Source organism: Euprymna scolopes, chromosome 17, assembly GCF_053919585.1.
Source record: "Euprymna scolopes isolate OS-2025 chromosome 17, ASM5391958v1, whole genome shotgun sequence".
NCBI classification, from domain to species: domain Eukaryota; kingdom Metazoa; phylum Mollusca; class Cephalopoda; order Sepiida; family Sepiolidae; genus Euprymna; species Euprymna scolopes.
The window spans coordinates 50,643,722-50,667,145 of record NC_136498.1 but is presented as its reverse complement, the minus strand read 5'-3'; the positions used below and the strand labels follow the sequence as shown (position 1 = coordinate 50,667,145).

Here is a 23,424-nt window from a genome sequence, read left to right as displayed (position 1 = left end):
TAGAGTTCAAAATAGACTTCGTAGCCTCGTAGGAGATGTCCTTTTCCCTTCCCTGCAACCTCTATCTCACAGAAGAGATGTTGCGAGTTTGTCTCTGATGTATCGTTATTTTCATGGAAAGTGTTCGACTGAGTTTCAGTCTGTGGTCCCCCCCTCGCCAAACTTTCACAAGAAACACTCGTCTAGCTGAAAACACTATAAATAATTCCCCCCACTCTTTATCTGTGCCTAAACCTAAACGTAGATTCCATGAACAAAGCTTCTTTCTTAGAACTGCACGCCTGTGGAATTGTCTTCCGTTTTCCTGCTTTCCGGCTGACTACAATATGGTTGTGTTCAAGTCTAACGTAAACAAGTTCTTGATGAGCCGTTCCATATAAGTTAACAAATTTACCGAATTTCCATTACTAATGATTACTATATTGTCCAATTTCTACTGTACACTATTTAACCCTTATCCTCGAGCGGCCTCTTGGCCTTGATAATGTGGTGATGCCTGTGTAAAAAAAAAAAAAAAAAAACTGAAGCGAGAAAATCTGGCGTAAAGTAGATGTTAGTTTTTACCTAGAATTTGGCTCCAACTTTATATTGAAGTAAAAATTTACCCTTTTATGCACTTAGGGTTGATCAAAACGGCAAATCTGATAAATCCAGACAAATGCGTTCGATAGACTTAAACTATTCTTATTTGCTTTCATTAATTCAGACGAGTGTATACGTCGGGGTATATGCGCAGAAACGATTTTAAGAATTTTCATTTTGGACCCCAAATTGTAAACTTCGCTGCTACAAAACCGTCAATCATGAACAACTCTAACGTAATATAAAATTATATATAAAAAAAACTAAATTAATTGCACAAAGGACACATCTACCCGCTCTATGGCAATGCAAAATTTCTCTCAAAATCCGTTCTCACATAGCATAAAAAAAAAAACAATACCTTAACCTCGGACCGGACTATCACCTTTCCATAAAATATGATCAAAATATTAAATTGAAATTAAAATTCTCTACAAACAGATACAAGACTTTAAAAAAATCAAAACTAGATCAACGCGCACACGAACCTCAATTATTAAGACTTATAAACAACTTTTAATAAAATATGCTTTTTTTAATTGAGCGAAGAAATTTTGATTACGATTTTATGACCCATGTAATGCACGGCTCTTAAACTATCGAGTTTGACTTTTTCGCTAGCTCAATAATGAATCCTCCCCCCTGTTTTTTCAACTCCTCTAAAATATTCAAGAACATTCTATGTTTTTCCTAATGCTCTAATCTTTCATTTTAAACATATATAAAATATATCTTTTGTGAAAGTATGCCTTCCGAACTCATTATCCTGTTTGTTTTTTTTTTTTACCGTACAGAGCTCTTAAAGGCTGAAGGATTTAAAACTCGACATAATCACAGATACTCCTTTCCTTACTAAAGAACTAAAAGAAACAGCTAAAGAACTAGACAATAACATCATTATTATACGAATGGCGGACAAATCCAACATTTTATACTCTCTTCTAATATATGAAAGGCAAAATGTGTGTGTGTCCCGCAAAAACTTTCGACACACGCGACGGATCCTCACGAGATTGGTATCGTTTTCAAGATCGACCCTTCGGACGACAAATATCGAAAAGTTGGCCCAAAACATTGATTTCTTCACCCTCAACTGAGTAGTTTTTACAAGGAGAGATCGCTTTTTTCGCCGATATTTTAGCAAGTCATCGTCACCGTTGGATTGACTATGCTTAAGTTCAACGTTCTCGACTTCCGGTTGTGCGATGGAGACATCGGCTAAGACGTTACGTATGTTTTTGATCCTATTTCGCGTTACGGGTTCGAGCCTGCCTGTCTTAAAACTACTTTTTTAAACACCTCTCTCTACCCAAACTGTCTACTGTTGTTTTGATTCCTTCTCCGCTACTCCCACTTTTTTTTAAATCCCACCCCCTTGGGGTTCCTTACTACACCTCCACATACCCGGGCAACGTTTGGACCTCCGCTAGTCTTAAATAAAATACGAAAATAAATAACATTTTCTGTAATCAAACAAAATTCAAACTGTATTTATTTATTTATTTATTTATTTATTTGCGGATCGTTATCCTCGTCTTCATAGTTGTTTCACCACGTGGTGAGACAACAACAACTATGGAAGGCAGTAATTACTGAGGATACAGTTATGAGACTCAGCATTCCTATCCCGTCGTGGTTAATCCTTTGAAGAAGGCCAGAGGATGAGTTGGCCGAAACGTGGTGAAACAAAAACAGCTATGAAAATGAAGATAACGGTCCACAAGTAAATAAATAGTTTAAGATTCAGCATTTCTATCCTATCGTGGTTAATCAACTGAAGGTCAGAGGATGAGTTGGCCGAAACGTGGTGAAAAAACAACAACAACAACAACAACTATGGAGACGAGGGTAACAGTCTGCAAAAAATAAAAATAAATAATAAATAAATAAATACACAAATTACTCATCTCAAAGGATTCAAATAAAATATAATATATAAAATTCAAATTCCATCAAAAAACCCACAGGTAAAACCAAACAGTTAAAAAAATAAAACAAAGCAAAAAACAAAAAAACAAAAAAAAAAAAAAAATAAAAAATAATCACTGCAAACAATACAGAAATAGAAACTGTGAGATTTCTCTCACAAGGTTTTTGCCCTCGGCAGAATGGAACAAAACCAAACAGAAATTACAATAAGCTCACCTTAAAATTTCAACGTAAATTTTATTAAAGTAAAAAAGGTCCATGGTTGCAAAAGATGCGTCATCTTCAGCTATCTGCCATTATGGGCTGGTAACATTCTCGAAGTATAGTTCGTCTTCGATAAAGACTGGGTAGAATTCCCACAGATGTAGTGCGCAGGTTGGATATGTAGTGGTGTCTTCCACGATGGATGCTGCTAGCTGGGCACACACGAGGAGTCCATGTAGAAACTGTCCAATGGAAGGCAATGGCAGGTCAAACAATAGACCTTAAATTCGTCTTGACATACATTAAATTGAAGTACAAACGTGCAAATAAAAATTCACCCTACTTAAGGGCATTGGTAATTGCAATAATTTGGGCATTTAAAACGTCTCGAAGCAACAAGTAATTTCGTTGCCTCGATTCAAGTGAGAAATCCAGTCTGTTCCTCCCTGCGTTTTCTTGGATTCTGATCTGAAAAGAGAATTTGGCGCCAAAGAACATTCTCGGCAGCCAGTTGTAACATGCAATCTGATTGGTTAAAACAAATCCGTGGGCGGAGAAACCGTCCAATAAAAAGTTTGCTTATTTCTGCAGAATTTCTTACAAAACAATACAAATAAAATTATAGGTAACTATGAATCCGAGTAGAGCTACGGAAAAAATAAACACACACATATATGTATATGATGAGGATGTTGAAGTTTACTTGAAACCTTGTGTGTAGTGTGTAAGGTTTTGCGTTGAAGGCCATGACAAAAATATCGTTGGATGCGAGACAATGTAAACAGAATGATGTCAACAGCCGGATAATGCCGAACGTTTCCGATGAAATCATAACACTGCTACGCAAAAGAAAATAGTAAAATTTTAAATGTAGAAACATCAACACAAAAAAGGCAAAAACCTATCGTAATTTTTAATATTTATTAACCGTGTGAAGAAAGGTTTTTTTTCTGTCAAATACATAATTTTTAAGCAAAAGAGGTAGCGGACATGTAAGAAAGCTCTTCACCAACCTCTTTTTGCTAGGATGCACTCGTGGCCATAGGTTGCACATTTTATCGGTTTTGCCATTAGTTTCCGCTGTTGACAAAAATCTACTACGGCGTCTGGTGACTGGAGCTGTTGTGCCAAGATCGTCAAATTCATTTTTTTTTTTTTTAGATCTTTTCTACTCTTCCTGATTTGCATGTAAAAAATAGTGGATTTTTTTTTCCTTCTTCCATATACTCGTCTGCTGCTCGAGCGCGAGCACATGCATCGAATTGAAACAGCGCGCGGCATTATGATTGGCTGATCGCCATGTTACGTCAGACAGCAGCTGAACCTGAGCTATTGACGTCGTGTTCCGGGAAAAACCGAGCCGAACGCTGAGTTACATCTGGTTCAAATGATGCATAAGTATCAAAATAAAAATACACAACCACTTGATAGAGGTGTTTCTTTTCCAGGCGCCGGAAGTTATAGAATGCCTCTTGCATTAGGTTCGCAGCTAATCCTAAATTAATTGTAAAGTGTGAATTGGCATTTATATTTGATATGATTAAATTATAACCATTTCACCTGTTATTGTAAGCCACGTGGAAGGGAAGTAACTCGTTATAACAAAACGAAGGTGTACTTGAGACATAGAGACACGTGACTATTTGGAACATGCTTATATATGTTTTAATAGATGAACAAAAAAATCAGATGCTACACTTCAATTTCTTGTGCTCTGTCAGTGGAGGAGAAATCCTTCACGACTGAGACAATTTTTATTTTTGTTCTTTTTCCACACAGTAAAAAAAGACCCTTGTGTCTTACTGTCCCGTGGGAGGCATTGTAAATAGTAGTATACTAGACTTCCCTGGTCCGGATAATTCGTCTAGTATGTAGATACACCCACTGTGCGCATTGTTACTTCATCGTTTATGACATCACAACAAATCACAAAGAATCTTCCTAACATTAATTATGACGTCGTCCACTTGTGACGTGTTCCTCAAATGACGTCATCCACTTTGTGCGGAAAAAAAGCACGATAAGGAACAAAATATCAAGATCCATAGAATTTTGGTAGTATCATGAATTGAGCAGAAATCCACAGACTGGCGTCCTCAGCGCCCTTCCGTTGGGCTTCGAACCTGCTAGCATGTCAACTAATGTATACACACACTGGCAAAGCGCGACACGCACGTGCACACACATACACACACATACACACACAATAAAAGCTGCATTTGGATTAGGATTTTCCAACCCTTGTAATGCATGGCTCTTGAACTATCGACTCTGACTTTTTCAATATTTCCATTAATGTAACCCTACCTTGTTTTTGCAAAAACTCTAAAAGCATTCACGAACATTCTGCGTTTTTCCTATTGCTATTGATTCCATCTATAATATAAATCTCACCTGTCTGTTTAAATGTATGTATGTATATGCATGCCTAAAACCTTCGACAAAGACGACGGATTTTCACGAAATCGGTATCGTTTTGAAGATCGACCCTTCGGACGACTAATATCGAAAAATTAGCTAAACATATTAATTCCTTCACCCTCAGCTAGGCACTTTTCTACAAGGAGGGGTCGCTTTTTTTCGCCGATATTTTCCAAAGTCATCCCCTTTTTCCGATTGACTAGCCTTAATTTAAACCGTCGCCACTTCCGGTTTTGGGATGGAATCAACGGCTAAGATGTCACTTTTTTCACGTTCTTTTCCTCCAGTCACGGTACGGGTTCGAGCCTGCCCACCTACTAGCACCTTTTTTTTTTGCTCAACACACACCTCCAAACACCCGGGAAACACCGGGCACCAAGGCTTGTTTAAAACATATATAAAATACCTTCTTAACTCTTTATTTTGTTTCGTTTACCGTATGACAATGTTTCTCGTTGTTCTCATATTTGATTATAAACATTCTGAACCTTTTTTCACAGAAGGTATTTCTATGAGGCTGGCTCATTCAAGGGGCGCTTAGCTCAAATCACCTATCCCCCGCCAATTTTCCCCTAAAACTGATGACCTTCTATAACATAGAGGGCGTGTGTGTGTGTGTGTGTGTGTGAGAGAGAGAGAGAGAGAGAGAGAGAGGGGGAGAGAGAAAGAGCGAGAAAGAGAGAGAGTATATATATATATATATATTTATATATGACCTCTCCATTAATATATATATATATATATATATATATATATATATATATATATATATATATATATATATATATATATATATATATGTGTGTGTGTATATATATATATATATATATATTTCGACTTTTTGGATTATTTTGGACCATCTTCCAATTACGTGATTTCCTTGGACTTTACTTGTGCGAATGGAAATTTAACTAACTTTCTTGGATTTACATTTTTGGATTTTACCGTCATTGAATACTTTACCTTTCACCAGACTATCCATTCACGTGAAATCACTTTTTCGTCACCCTATTCCCTATGCTTCACTTTTTATTATCAAGTAAGTATCTTTGACTTACTTGCAGTTTCATCAAATACTTTCCCGCATTTTGCTAATTCGTACCCTCTGATGAGAACTGGGTTCAAAAACAGCCTACAGAAAATGGACTCTGATTTATGAAAGTATGATAAGTTATGAAAAGGAAGGGTTGTAAAGAGATAGCTTCGAATTTGGGGGTATCAAAACCAAAGTAAAATATGATGAAAGTAAAAATAAAATAGATAAACCCCATAATTTATTATACCATATCTGTTCACACTGAAACACTTATCACAATATTATGTGGATCTATATTAAAAAATCTTGTTAAACTTTGTCACATATTTGCATTCTATGGAGGTCAGGCGCGAACGAACACCCCATAATTTTATTATACCATATTTCTTCAAACTGAAACATAATTATCAAAGTATACTTACGCAAATTGATATGAACAGTCTTTATTAAAGTTTGTGCCTATTTCCATTCTATGGAGGCCAGGCGCGAACGCAGACCCCACAATTTTACTATACCATCCCTATTTAAGTTAAAGCATACTTATCAAAGTATTCTTATGTACATCTATATCAAAAACACTTGTAAACGTTTTTTTTAATTTTTAATATTTTTATTTCCATACTTTGTGGACCAGGCGCGAACACAGACACCACAATTTTAATGAACCACCGTTCTGCAGGATCAAACATACCCATTCCTGTGCCTCGATGCATCTTCTATCATTATATGTAATCAGTTTTTTTAAAATAGTCAACTATATAGGAGCCTATTCGTGACCAGACACACACACACACACACACACACACACGCGCGCACGCACAGCTTTATATTATATATATATATATATATATATATCACGATTTAGGTATTTAAATTTTATGATTTGAAAAAATTAATCTTCAAATATAGATTTTTTTATTGTTTGAAAACAAAAAATACAATTTAATAAATCTATTCCCTTAACCCATGAGTTTTCGATACTTATTCATTTCCTCAGAGAAAAAATATTAGCAAATGTTCACATTTGTTAAAAGCAATAAACATAGAAAATTAAACTTTTAATTTTCTATGTTTATTGCTTTTAACAAATGAGGTGCAAACCAATAAAAACATTTGCTAATATATTTCTTCTAAGGAAATGAATAAGTATCGAAAACTCATGGGTTAAGAAAATATATTTATCAAATTGTATTCTTTGTTTTCAAACAATAAAAGATTCTAAATTCGAAAATTAACTTTTTCAAATCATAAAATTTAAATACATAAATTTGGATTCATTTGCTCTATCTTGCCTCTTGAGCAATTTTATCTAGCTGGGGTGGTCTTATATAAAATATCACATCTAATAATATTTTGTAAGATCGAAAATCACTGGATGTATGCCAGTAGATATATTTTATTTCATTAGTCTGAAGTTTATATATATATATATATATATATATAATGTTAAACGGTTTCAATCCGAGAATTCTTTCACAAACGTGATGTTGCTAGTCCCAGTCTTTTCTATAAATACATGTGCTCTTCCGGACTATTTGATCTATTTTCTGCTACTTTTGTTCCAGCTCGTTTGAATCATTGGTCTTATGATCTCCATCAATTCACTGTTTCAGTACCTCATTGATTGTAATACAGCTTCCTATTCTTTCCTGAACTGGACTCTTGTGGAACTCTTTTCCTGCTGTTTTCCCAAAACTAAAACCTTGGTCTTTTAAAAACTAAGGTCAATAAGCATCTCCTACCTTTACGATGATCACCTTTCGTCCGTGCTAGCTCCTTACGCCAGGTGGTTTCCCACTTTGTCAGGGGTGATTTCCATGAAGCAAAAAAAAGTATTTTTTTGCTTACACAGGGTTGGCTTAAGTACGGCATAATCGTTTGACACACCGGTTCTCGTTGGATCACCGAAGTTAAGCAACGATGAACCTGGCCAGTACCAGATGGGTGACCATTTGGGATTTCCAGGTGCTGTATGTGCCCTCCACTTATCTCGGCATTGTTTCCAGTCGTCCTGGACTTCTCCTTGCCACTGAACTCAAGCAATGCCGATCCAGAAGAGGTGTGGTTGGAGATTGCGAAACCGTTGCCACACAATTACACGCGCAGCTGCCTCTACAGGGGATATCCTTTGTCTTTCGAGGCTAAACGGAGGCATTGAGGCTTAAGTTTTGTATTTAAGTGACGAAAAGAAAATCAAGCAATATGAAAGATTTCCAAACAATAATTGCCAATCATGGGTCGTCCGAGATGGCTCCTCTATTTCTGTCTTAAACAGCGGTGCCCGTTATCATTTTTCACGAATAAAGTTTATTTATTCATACTAAAACAAACTAACGAACTCAAGCATAGTGTCTTCAGAGGATTTCATCGAATGATTGACGACATGACTTCCGCCCAAGAGGAGTGGTTCCTTTGTGTTAACACTTGTGCGAATTAACAGGTTACACTGAAGAACTTGCTAAATGCATCTTCAGGTCTGCATATTTTCTTTGCGGAGAGAAGTGTCGACAAGTATTCCCAAATGGTCACTTATCTGGCATGGACCAGACTCAGCTTTGCTTAATTTAAGTGATATAACGAAAATCTAATTATGCCTTATTTATACAGATGTAATATATCTTATACTACTGTATAATCAATACGAGTCAACTCTCTAAATGACACACACACACACACATATACACACACACATATATATATATATATATATATATATATATATATATATATATATATATATATATATATATAACCATTTCAGCCCGGCGTTGCCCGGGTGTTTGGAGGTGTGTGTTGAGCAAAAAAAAAAAAGTGGTAGTAGGAAGGCAGGCTCGAATCCGTACCGTGAAAGTGAAAAAGAACGGCAAAAGCGACCCCTCCCTGTAAAAAAGTGCCCAGTTGAGGGTAAAGAAATTACTGTTTTTAGCCAATTTTTCGGTATTTGTCGTCTGAAGGGTCGAGCTTCCAAACAATACTGATCTTGGGAAAATCCGACGCCTCTGTTGAAAGTTTTAGGCAAACATGCAAACATACATACATACATTTATATAGTGGTAGCTCAAATTTTCGACTCAAACAGATTAAAAAGCTTGCTCTATCTCTGAATACCCTTTATGTAAAATTTCAAATGTTTAGACCAGAAATTGTCTGAGTAATTTGATAGAGACAGAAGAGGTCAATTTTTTAAAATTTTGACCCCTTCTGACCCCTTAACATTTAATTTTTGGGGCTTAAATCAAGTTATCAAGTTAGATTCATGTCAAAGGAACCTATATCTAAAAGTAAAATTGTTTATACCCAAAATTGGTGGAGGAGTTTGGTACAGTTCTCAAAGGTGAAATCGTTGAACTTTGACCCCTTAACAGCAAAATTTCTGGACGAAAATGGATTACAAAGATTTTCCCAGACCTCAATACCCTGTATATCAAATTTCGAGTCTGTAGACTGAAAATTGACAAAGTTATTGCCTAGGGAAATGTACACAGACACACACAGATACACACAGACAGACACTTTCACCTTTATAGATATACTAGCCTGGGTGCCCGGCGTTGCCCGGGTGTTTGGAGGTGTATGCTGAGCAAAAAAAAAAAACGGTCAATTTTTTTTAACTTTGACCCCTATTATGACCCCTTAACATTTACAGTTTTGGGCCCAAATCAAGTTATTACGTTAGATCCCTGTCCAAGGAACCTATATCTAAAATTTCAAGTGTTTAGACCCAAAATTGTCGGAAGAGTTTGGTAGAGTTCTCAAAGGTCAAATCGTTGAACTTTGACCCCTTAATCGCCAAATTTCTGTCCGAAAACCGATCACATAGATTTTCCCAAATCTCAGTACCCTGTATATCAAATTTTGAGTCTGTAGACTAAACATTGACAGTTATTGCATAGGGAAATGTACACAGAAAGACACACACAGAGACGGACACGTTCACTTATATATATATATATATATATATATATATATATATATATATATATATATATATACTAGCATTTCAGCCCGGCGTTGCCCGGGTGTTTGGAGGTGTATGCTGAGCAAAAAAAAAAAAAAAAGAGTAATTTTTTTTTTTAATTTGACCCCTATTATGACCCCTTAAAATTTATAGTTTCGGGCTCAAATCACTTTTTTAAGTTAGATCCAGGTTCAAGGAACCTATATCTAAAATTTCAAGTGTCTAGACCCAAAATTGTCGGAGGAGTTTGGTAGAGTTCTTAAAGGTCAAATCGTTGAAATTTGACCCCTTAACAGCCAAATTTCTGGCTGACACCCGTCACATCGATTTTCCCAAATCTCAGTACCCGGTATTTCAAATTTCGAGTCTATAGACTAACAATTGACAGAGTTATTGCGTAGGGAAATGTACACAGACAGACAGACAGACAAACACGTTCACTTTTATATATATATATATATATATATATATATATATATATATATATATATATATATATATATCCATCGCCCTAAAAAAGGAATTGTGTTGGAAAGCAATGATGTGTGTGTGTGTGTGTGTGTGTGTGTGTGTGTGTGTGTGTGTGTGTGTGTGTGAGAGAGAGAGAGAAAGAGAGAGAGAGAGACAGAGAGAAAGAGAGAAAGAGAGAGATAATACATACAGACAAGTGATAAAGATCTGTTGCGCAACGAATAAAGTGCTGGGTATAATCAGTTCTAACCAATAGTCTTTTAGAGATTTAAAGTTCAATACGCAATGCGCGCAATGCTAAGAATCTAATTAAGAATCACTTTAAACTTTGGTGCTTCTTCGTACGAATAACGCAAATCGAAAAATTGAATTACAAGTAAAACCAATGGTATCTACTTATCAATGAAGTCGTTTTTTTACTTGATAAATAAACAGACGGGTTCTTATGATGGCACGGGAGGTAACTGCATTTTGTCTTGTTATAATTCCAAAATAATAATGGCGGATTTATGGATCGTGAAATCTTGAAAGTGCATATTTTATGTAACAATGAAGTAACATGGTACTCATTTCGATATGACAAGTAGATAACATTGCTTTTAATTTTTAACTGACATAAAAATTAAATAGATAATAATTGATTTTTTTTAATGAAGATTCAATTTTGTGACTTCTAATTTTCGTTTTTATTCGAAACATGTACCGAGATTTCTACACGGTCATGACTTAAGAAACAGGTGTTGTCTACCTCAATGTTCTCTTAGAAATTCCATACAAGGAATTCAACGTAAAGATTCCTGAATTTATTTATGTATTTGCGGATTGTTATCCTCATCTTCATAGTTGTTTTTTCAGCACGTTTCAGCCAACTCATCCTTTGGCCTCTTCGACAAAATCAGCTGAAGAAGATCTGAGATTACATCAGCTGAAACGTTGTGCTAATAATATCTAAGACAAGAACAGTATGTCGTACAGTGGGATTCTTTATAAAATGGGGTGTCGTATATATATATATATATATATATATATATATATATATATATATATATATATATGTTTATTGAATATATATATATATATGTATATATATATATGTGTGTGTGTGTGTATGTGTGTGTGTGTGTGCGTGTTTATTGATTAAAGTTAAATTATAATTTTTCTCCATATATTCCTTGCTTCAAAACGGTAATAGTTTACTTTAAAAATTGTTTCTATTTCTATAATGCTAGGTGTATGAAAGTGCTTATATATTTCTATGCGCATGATAAAATCCTAAACTAATTAATCGATCATTATGAATTATGGAACGCAGCTGATAGGCGCATATGTTGGTAATGTGGGTTATATTTGTAACATAGCTCGGATGCGCGTATGCAAATGCTTGGGAAATTAAATCACTAGGGGAAAAAGACTATAAAAAAGAGAACAATTACGTGAGAGACGTGGAGCATGGAACAAAATAACGTTCGAGATCTCGTGAGATTCTGAAGAACGTTTTAGATAACGTGAGTGATGTCACGACTGTAACAATGAGGAAATAAATGTTGTCGTTACAAAGGACAAGCGAGTCGGAGTTATTTCCTATTTTTTTCTTAGTCTCTTTTATGACCGAAACGGGACACAGCATGTGTTGGGTCCCGGACATCGTTACATATTTAGCTGAATTTAGTTTCCATCAGTCCTTAAGTAATTCGAAATTGTATCCTTAGTATCCTCGGACTGAAGATTGAAATTTCAACTTTCGGAAAGGTTTTACTTCAAACTGAATTTTATCTGGTACTTTATCCGTTACGCCACGGATCCTTGTCCGAATTATCCAAATAGTACACATAGTAAGAGTTGTCTTCCTTAGAACTAAATTTTTTTTTCGTTTTCTGTATACGTTTAATAAAATATGAAAACAAATAAAACTTGAACGCAACGGTAAAATGACTCCACTGCATCGCGGCCAACGGCGAATTAGGGTTAGCTAGTATCACCTAAAGTCATAAGACACCACTGAGTCATTTATTGTCCACAAATGTATGTACAGCTTGGTTATGACCTGATATCTAATGGTTGTTCCAGACTTAATCAATCTTAGTCAATATTTATAAAACTGGCGAATAATTTTTCTTGGGTTTGTGCAACGACGGACTTGTTGAAAGCGAAGTGTTTCTTGACTTAACCTCGTTCTAGAGAGGATGTTCGTCAGCATAGTTGTCTGTGACGGTTTTGAAAAAGAAAAAACTGTGAACATGGGTGCATCATCAACAAAATATTTGTACACATTCTCAATAGACGGATTCAGGTCTGGAGCAATATACCGAGGAATCAGACAGCCACCTCGTACATCGCATGCAATACCTTCCTCGTCGTTTGTCGTTAATAAAACTTTTCAACACACACACACACACACACACACACACACACACACACACACACACACACACACATGGAGTCCCGATTTCGAATGTCGCTAGATTAAACCACCGTGATTAGTCGTAGATGACGAAAAACGTGTTAGTGGATAATTATATATTAAAAACTATATATATATATATATATATATATATATATATATATATATATATATATATATATATATATATATGACTTATCAGCGCAGCTGAATCGGACGACGATGTATAACAACGAAACACGTGTCCGTAGCTAAAATATTATATATATATATATATATATATATATATATATATATATATATATATTTGTGCGAAAATTTTTATCAGCCATACTTCACTCTTTATTTATTCCAATCTTGTAATTTATAAAGCTCAATGTAACTACAGAGCATATACAAATAAATGATAATAGGTCTATATTCCAAATTTCAATGTGTTGGCTATCTTAACGCTCACTTCTTTAAGCATGTAAAGAACTAACATTTAACATGCTTAAAGAAATAAACAGTAAGATGGATAACATCTTAAAATTTGGAATATAGACCTTTTCACATTTATATATATATATATATATATATATATATATATATATATATGTGTGTGTGTGTGTGTGTGTGTGTGTGTGTGTTGTTTTCCATTTGGAGCCACCACATGGTTAAGGAAAAATTATTGACTTAAGTTTGCCATCTCTTTAGTTAAGTGTTGTGCGTCCTTGTGCACGTAGGTGACATTTTAACCCAGCTTTAGTCCTACATGAAAGTACACAGACGTGGCATAAAAACTTTCCTTCTTGTAAAAGTGATCGCATGATAATATTGTGAATCCTCGAATGTCGTGTCAGGCCACTTTTAGATTTGCAGATTAGATCACAATGTTAAAACTTAGTGTTGCCAGATGTGCTGTAAAAGCCTCCTCATAAGACTGTCGTTTCTGCCTTGATTTCAGATGATTTTCAAAACCAGCCTTTGACAAAAGGTATTTGCCACATACAATGCTCTTCAGTTTCTGTTGTAATTTCTCTGACATTATATTTTCGTCCCGCTTTCTTCAAATATGTTTTAAGACATCAATGTTTACATCCTGTTATTCATAAATCTTACAACTTTCTCAATGGTTTTTCTCCATTATCATCGATAATGCGCTTGAGTTTCCCAGTTATATATATATATATATATATATATATATATATATATATATATATATATACATATATATATACATATATATATATGTATGTATGTATTATTTATAACTACTTCATTTACTCACATAAAATTAATATACAAAAGAAAAATATAAATTTATGCGTAAACTTTAAGTATTTACTTCAAAAGTGCTCAATACGTAGGTAGAGCTAGTTAGTAATTTATAAAATATATATGGCGATTAAGCTACACTGAATATTCCGCGTTTCATCCACTATAGCCTGGAGAATCCTGGAGTGGATGAAACGCGGAATATTCAGTGTAGCTTAATCGCCATATATATTTTATAAATTACTATATATATATATATATATATATATATATATATATATATATATATATATATATATATACTAGCATTTCAGCCCGACGTTCCCCGGGTGTTTGGATGTGTATGTTGAGCAAAAAGAAAAAAAAAGTGGTAGTAGGAAGGCAGGCTCGAACCGTACCACAGCCAAATCAGAATCGACAGTTTTTAAAATTAAGGCTAGACAATCTAAAGGAGAGGATAACTTTAAAAAATATCGGCGAAAAAGGTGATCCCCCACCTGTAGAAAAGTGCCTAGTTGAAGGGGAAGATATTAATGTTTTTAGCCTATTTTTCGATATTTGTCGTATGAAAGGTCGAACTTTAAAACGATACTCATCTTGGTAAAATCCGTCAACTCTATTGAAAGTTTAAGGCAAACATGCAAACAGACATACATACATACATTTATATATTGGTAACTAAAAATTTCCGACCTAAACTGATGAAAAAGCTTGCCCTATCTCTGAATACCCTTTCTGTAAAATTTCAAATATTTAGACCAGAAATTGTCTGAGTAATTTGGAAGAGACCACAGAGGTCAATTTTTTAACTTTGACCCCTATTATGACCCCTTAAAATTTATTGTTTTGGGCCAAATCAAGTTATTAAGTTAGATCCATGTCCAAGGAATCTATATCTAAAATTTCAAGTGCGTAGACCCAAAATTGTTGGAAGAGTTTGGTAGTGTTCTCAAAGGACAAATCGTTGAACTTTGATCGCCAAATTTCTGACCAAAAACCGATCACATCGATGTTCCCAAATCTCAGTACCCTGTATATCAAATTTTGAGTCTGTAGACTAAAAATTGACAGAGTTATTGCGCAGGGAAATGTACGCAGACACACACACACACGTTCACTTTGATAGATAGATAGATAGATAGATAGATAGATAGATAGATAGATAGATAGATAGACTAATATATTAAACAAAAATATATACGTATACATAAATATATATGGAAACAATTTTTTGTTTACTGGAAAGATTTTATGCAAATATTATGCAAGTATAAATCATGTAGAATATCTGCATGAATATAATTACACGTAATAGTTAACTCTAGATGATCATTCCATAAGAAAACCGAAAAAACTAATAAGGAATTAATTAAAATGAATGTTTAAAAGAATATGCAAATTAGTAAGATCTTTTGCTAGTGAATGCATTTCCACAACCCATATATAAGAAAATTGTATTTTCTTTTTAAATAAATAAAAAAGACGGGTTTTAATATGAATATCAATACCCACAAAAGAAAAACGAATTTATATAAGTATATATATATATATATATATATATATATATCAAGTAGAAAAATATCAAAAAATTATGTATATAAGTACAGAAACAGTAACAATACTTATACAATATATATATATATATTATTGTTAAGCTTAACAATAATATATATATATATATCTATATATATATATATATATATATATATATATATATATATATATATATTATTGTTAAGCTGGATTAAATCCGGCAATATGAGAATAGAATGGAGATGGAAGGACCTGAATACTCAACGTTTCGCCCGACTTATGCGGGCTTTTTCAAGAGGGGTGTCCCTTCCACCTCCATTCTATTCTCATATATATATATATATATATATATATATATATATATATATATCGCAATTAGAAAGGGAAGACTTTTATGATACATGATTAAAAGTAAATTTGTATATATATAAATATATATATATATTCCTTTAATCTTCTCTCCAAAAAAATAACTACTTTAAAAACCCGTCTTGTGCAGCGAACTTTAGCACAGACTTTTTTTTTCTATTCTGAGTCGTGCTCATTCACTATATCACCTTAAGATCTTGGAGACTATTCACGTTCGACTTAGAAAACCTTCTCGTTGCAAGCAAAGGGAATGCCTCCTGGGTTTGAACGTGATTAATCTCTAGGGCATTCGACCATAACGCTGTTTTATTTTAATCGTTTTCCCACTTTCTTTTTCTCCCCGTAAATTGAATAAAACGCAATTTTAATCGCTTTTTCATTCTTTGTTTTAAAAATTCCCTCGATACAGCTTTGAGAAGCGAGGGTCGAAACCGGTCAGCTTGCTCGCTATATCTCTTTCTTTCATCTCCTGCCCCCCCTTTTCCCCCTTTTTTTTGAGAGGAGATTAAAGGAATATACAATATATATATATATATATATATATATATATATATATATATATATATATATATATACATACAAATTTACTTTTAATCATGAATTATAAAAGACTTCCCTTCCTAATTGCGATATTTAAATTTTGTATCCCTAAAACAGTATATATATATATATATATATATATATATATATATATATATATATATATATATATATATATATATATATATATATATATATCGTATGCAGATATTCTATCGTCTTAGTTACGTTATGGATTTGTCTGTATTTACTGGTTGTATCAAATCAGTTATTAATTTGTATCTTAATAAGTTAATACATTAAAGCTTATTAAATAATAGTTATTATAACTTTTAGTATGCTTAGATATATACATATATATAAATAAAGATGATCTTGGCTTGTGGCGTGCTTATCGTTAATTTATGAATAAATATAAAAAAGAAAGAAATATATATATAAACTACCGGGATATGAGAAAGTGTAAGCGAGTTTAAGTTTAGGAAGGGTCAAAGTTCAGTTGGTGTTTATTCTAGTTTCCAAGAGAGTGTCGCGAGTATTTTTTGTTTTGTTGTTGTTTTTAGTATGATTTTTCCTCGAATTCGTATAGATTCGGCGAGAGGCATATGATAAAATGCTCTCGTATTGTTAGAAGGAAAATTCATTATATCCTAAAGGTAATGTGCTTATAGAAAGCGCTTGTAGCTGTGACGGGGTGATTGTCGAGATCTCCGCATGACCTTAAGATGCGAGATGGTGTCACGCGATTGGTCTTCGGACGTTTGTAAAGCTCGTTCTTGAGGATCATGGGTATTCCAACGTTATGCGTGGGCGATCACATAGGTGTGACGATGGTGTGGAATAAATATGGCCGAGACGAGTGACGGTTTGACCAATTCCCATAGGGGGAATGGTCGTATCAAGATACCCGTTTAGGGCGTTTAACGTTGTATGAAAGGGGTATTCCCTGATTTTCGTTGCCTCGCGTGAGATGAAAATATGGCAGTATAAATGACGTTCTTTTATCTAACAACATTGTTTTCTTTCTTTTTAGGGCTGGTGTCCTTTATAAACTGTTCGGGTGCCAGATGGGGCGCCATGGTTCAGAATATTGTTACGTTTGCCAAAGTTGCAGCTTTGTTAGTCATTATTGTGGCTGGAATTGTTAACATGAGCGAAGGTAAATTGTTTGATAATATTACATATTCAAAAAACTTACACAACTACATAATCGTGCTATAATTGAGACTTTGTGTCAGTACGAGTGTGTAAAAAGTAAAATAAACTCGGAATATAATTTAAAGGGAACGTGGCCTTAAAGAACACCGTTTATTATAATTAGAAGTGAACGAAAAATTTCCATATTTTATGAAAGCGTATAATAATATAACTTGTAATGTACGGCATCTTCATGCTAACACACCTGTTCTTGTTAGACCACTGGTTCCTACAAGGGGCATTTTAAACTATTGTATAATGTATTTTATGCATATTACTATTGCTTAAACATATCGCCATGATTGATTCATACTTTTTTCTTTCAGATTATTCAAGCATCAGTCATATTTTTCTACACTATTCTCCACATGTTGACCCGAAAACGACCTTCTTTAGTCAACAGAAAGGGAGTCATCTTCCACCTTGATAATCGTCGTCCTCATACAGCACTATTAACCAAAGATTTCCTAGGATAATTTTGTTGAGAAATTTTGCCTCATATTACATATTTTCTTGACCTAGCTCTCTCTCACTCTCATTCATTTCCAGTCTTGTCAAAAGCTTTGGATATCTCAAGGGCTACATCCCTACATTCCTTTGCTTTATCCAGTACATAATATATGCCTTCAAAAATGACAGTTAAAATATCTGCAATAGAACAGACTTGCCTAAATCCATATTGTTGGCCAGAAAGAAGCTTAGAATTTACAAAATTGTGAACGAGTGTTTGATTGATTAATGACTAAAAGATTTTGCGAAGAGGGATAGTAGACTGATGGGGCAATAACAGTGGCACAACGGAGGCAATTCACCAGCTATCAGGGGAACAATGCTTGGCTAGACGTCTGTTAAAGAATTTGGAAAGGACAGAAGCTAGCTCAACCGAGCATTTCTTAATTACTATGGTAGGGATGAGATCACGTCCATGTGCTTTATAGAGGTGCCTAGGTGTTTTATAATATCATGGACACAAGAAGGGTTGATTTTCAGATTTACGAGTGTAGCTTCTGTCTGTTAGTGTAACGAATAAAGATTTTCAAAAACAGTTTTTCATTTTCAAGATGAAATTTTAAATGGAAAAAAAAGAAGCTTTTGGCCCGACCTAGTATATATTTATCAAAACAATCAGGACAACCAAATATAAAATGAGAACATCATATCTTGTATTTCCTTATGCGGTACAATTGTTTCGTAACCATTTGGGCAAATTCAAATATCATTTTAAAATATTCCAAAATAGCTACGCTTCAGACATTTGTTATTGTGATGCATTTGTAAAAAATGTACAATGAATTGCAGCAAAAGTGGAGACAGCGAAAGACGATGACAACGACAGCAGCGAAAGCCACAATAGCCAATGTCGGGCGATCGATTCTCGCGCGTGTGCGTCTAATGAAAACATGTGTGAAGAGGGGTGGAGATAATGTGCAAAGCGAGAGGAATCGCTACGTACGTGTAATTGATTACGACATTAAATAGTGGGGAAATACAAACCATCAAGCTATTAAACAAGACAAGAATAAACCCAACGACCATATAGCTAGACGAAAGAATAGCGAAATACTAACGATGGACCAGTGATTTAATATGAGCTTCAGAAACGCGGATTTGGAGCAAACAGCGCACGTGCATAACAATTGTAAACAACGAAGGAAGGCAATTGAACATAAACAAAACAGGGGAAAAAATCTAAAAACAAAAGAAAGAACACATTTTAAAAGGAAATCCCTGAGTTATCCATCCAAAACTTTTCATCTCTCTCATATAACTTATGATCACTCTCAAACAGAACAGACAAACTTTTTCTTTAATAAACTGTTACATGTTGGTTATATATATATATATATATATATATATATATATATATATATATATATATATATATATATATATATATTCTCTTGGTAAAAGATCACATAAGACTATTTCACTTAGTTATACATTTATTTTTTTCTTGAATTGAATTGAGTTTTATTTATTTTTATATAAATAAAAGTTTGTTAATTTTTATAGGTATTTGTCCTCGTTATTTTTATGCGGTTTCGTTGACCAATATATTTCATTTTATTGTTGTCTTCCAGCGTCTAAAATCTGACCGCTGGGTAAATACGTAAATCACTTTTAATCTTAAATAAATACGTAAATCACTTTTAATCTTAAATAAATGTAAGCTCTTTGTGTTATTTTCTTGCATTTGCTATAATGGTTGTTAACACAACAACAAGTCTGCATAGCATCAAATCAGAATCTTATATTTTTAACGAGGATTGTAATATAAAATGATTTTATTGGTTATTTTTTATGATAACAGAATTTTTTTTTTTCCTCAGGACATTTGGAGAATTTTGACGATGCCTTTGTTGCTAAAGACTTAACTGCATCCGGAATTGGTTTAGCTATTTACAGTGGTCTTTATTCATATATGGGATGGTAAGCATGCACGTCTTATCATAATAGAGATTTTGTGTCTGTACGCGATTACAACTGTGATATTTAAAAAAAAAAAAAAAGCTGTGACATATTATTGAAAAGTAATATATGTATGCGATTTGTTGGCATAAAAGAATTAAACTGTCCAACAAATTATAATTTGCACAACATTCCAAAAGTTATTTCAGCCCAGGAATAGAACCTTTCCAGTTAATACAGTCCGCATTCATTTATATATACAGGGTGGGCCAAAACAAGGGTCCTATTTTTAAAAATTCATAAATTCATGTAAGTTTTAAGAAGTGTTTTTCAGAAAATTTGTTTTGTTTATTTAAAAAAAAATCTCGGAAGGGTCAGTCTACACACACATAAAGTTTGGTGAGTTTAACTTTTATTTTGTGGAAGTTATTCAAATTTAAAGATAGGACCCTTATTTTGGCCTACCCTATATATTGAGGTAGTTGCCTGTCTAGCCGCACTGATGAGCTGTGAAACAGCGAAACGGTACTGTATGTGGATGACTATATATATATATATATATATATATATATATATATATATATATATACAGGGCAGGCCAAAATAAAATATATATATATAGAACCTTTCCAGTTAATACAGTCCGCATTCATTTATATATATATATATATATATATATATATATATATATATATATATATATATATATATATATATATATATAATGAATGCGGACTGTATTAACTGGAAAGGTTCTATTATATTATATTATATATATTATTTATATATATATAATATATATATATGTTGTTAATATAAAAACATGTATTAACTGGAAAGGTCCTATTCGTGGGCTGAAATAAATTTTGAAATATTGTTTTTTTCACGCGCGGATGAAGCTCAAGTTTATGCAAATTATAATTTGACGAACACTTATATTCTTATATGCCAACACCAGGGCTGAAACAATTCTGTACAATGCTGTGACCAATAAAAGAACTTTCCGAAAATGAGTAAATACTTGTGTGCCTATTCCTATTCACGTATTATCTTCAAATATATATATATATATATATATATATATATATATATATATATATATATACACGCACACACACACATATATATATATATTATATATATCTATATACATATTGTATATATATATTGTAGTCATCGACACACAGTCCTGTTTCGTTGTATCACAACTCATCAGTACCGCTAGACTAGCTCCTCTCCCAAGCTGAGGATTGAACCTAGAACCATCGCGTTGACAGCAGTTCTACCGATCGACCCACGGGAGCGGCGCCCGTAAATAATCTCGCCAAATGTCTATTTATGTCTATTTTAACAAACTTTTACAGTGCCCTAACCGCTTTGTTTATAAACAAACAGCAAGTATATATATACATATACATATATATATATACATATATATATATATATATATGCAGCAAAAACAAGCAGACTCCTTCAGTTTTGGAAAGACTTTGGATACCAACGAAGAGTTGCTTGCGCGTAAAATTTTTGTGGCAGGAGGTACGCAATCTCCAACCACACCTCTCCTGAGACGACATTGTTAAATACCAGTGGCAAGATATAAGCGAGGAGAACACACAGCGCCTAGAATTCCCAAATGGTTACCCATCTAATACTAACCAGGCTCAACGTTGCTTAACTTCGGTGTGTCAACGCGATTATGACAAAGGTGCGAACGAACACCCCATAATTTTATTATACCATATTTTTTCAAACTGAAACATAATTATCAAAGTATACTTACGCAGATAGATATGAAAAGTCTTTATTAAAGTTTGTGCCTATTTCCATTCTATGAAGGCCAGTCGCGAAAGCAGACCCCACAATTTTATTATACCATCCTTATTTAAGTTAAAACATACTTATCAAAGTATTCTTATGTACATCTATATCAAAAACACTTGTAAACGTTTTTTTGTTTTTTTTATTTTTTATTTCCATACTTTGTGGACCAAGCGCGAACGCAGACCCCACAATTTTAATGAACCACCGTTCTGCCAGTCAAACATACCCATTCCTTTCCTATGTCTCGATACATCTTCTATGACTATATGTAATCAGGTTTTTTAAAATAGTCAACCATATATGAGTCTATTCGTGACCAGACACACACACACACACACACGTACACACACACATTCAGCTTTATATATATATATATATATATATATATATATATATATATATATATATATATATATATATATATATATATATATTGCAGAGTAACTTAAGTTTTATAAACACAGTTACACACACCAGTACATTTTCGTGATTATAAATTCTTTTTTCTATTTTAGGGATTCTCTAAATTTTGGTTACGAAGAAATTAAAAGAGCCGAAAAGTAAGAACTTATTTTTATATGTTTATTCACAATTCTATGCAGAGGATGCATTTCATGTTAGACTGTCATGTTTAAGTTTAATATAATATAATCGCTCCTCATCATCATCGTATCGTATGAACGAGGTGATTCATTGGTTTCCCCGATATTATTTTTTTTTTAGTTAGAATTCTTTCTAGAAAGACATCGTGTACTTACAGGAAGGATCACTTGAAAGTCGCCATCCTAAGTGAAAGTGATTTCTGTGAAACGAACTGGATTCAAACTTGGAATATCTAGGCCATCAGTCCGTGTTGTTAACCATTCAACTACCGTCACTTTTCATTGTAATCGCTAAAACACAAATTCGAGAGACGTCGTGTATTTAAGATGTGGTCAAGCATCTCTAAAAGAGGCTCTCTCCGTCCACCCATTAGAATATATTTGATTTTATTTCTTCTTATTTTCTGAAGCCAACTTTGTTTTTTAAAAGGTAATTCCTCGGTCGTTAGTAATCAAAAGTAATGTGAACAAAATCTCGGAACTATAGATTCTAGAGGTCGGGGATGCAATAGTGACCGGTTTTTGCAAAACTACGAAATCTATATATAAAGTAGTAGCGTTCGTGTCTGTGTGTGTGTGTGTAAAACTCTCCTATACTCCACACCACTGGACCAATCATGACCAAACCTGGCATGATGATGGTCCCCCGCCTAAGGATGGTGCACACCATTTTTCAAGGTTAAGGTCAAGG

The 23,424-nt window shown here is 33.7% G+C and overlaps 1 protein-coding gene across 1 annotated transcript in view; it reads left to right on the top strand.

The window, feature by feature from the left end:
• Positions 1-23,424, top strand: part of LOC145296752 (Y+L amino acid transporter 2-like) — a 185,083-nt gene that overhangs the window by 126,552 nt on the left and 35,107 nt on the right. Inside the window, exons 4-6 of the mRNA XM_080142789.1 lie at positions 17,735-17,860; positions 20,229-20,328; positions 22,647-22,691. Coding sequence (XP_079998915.1) covers positions 17,735-17,860; positions 20,229-20,328; positions 22,647-22,691 — 271 coding nt within the window. The remainder of the gene's footprint in view (positions 1-17,734; positions 17,861-20,228; positions 20,329-22,646; positions 22,692-23,424) is intronic.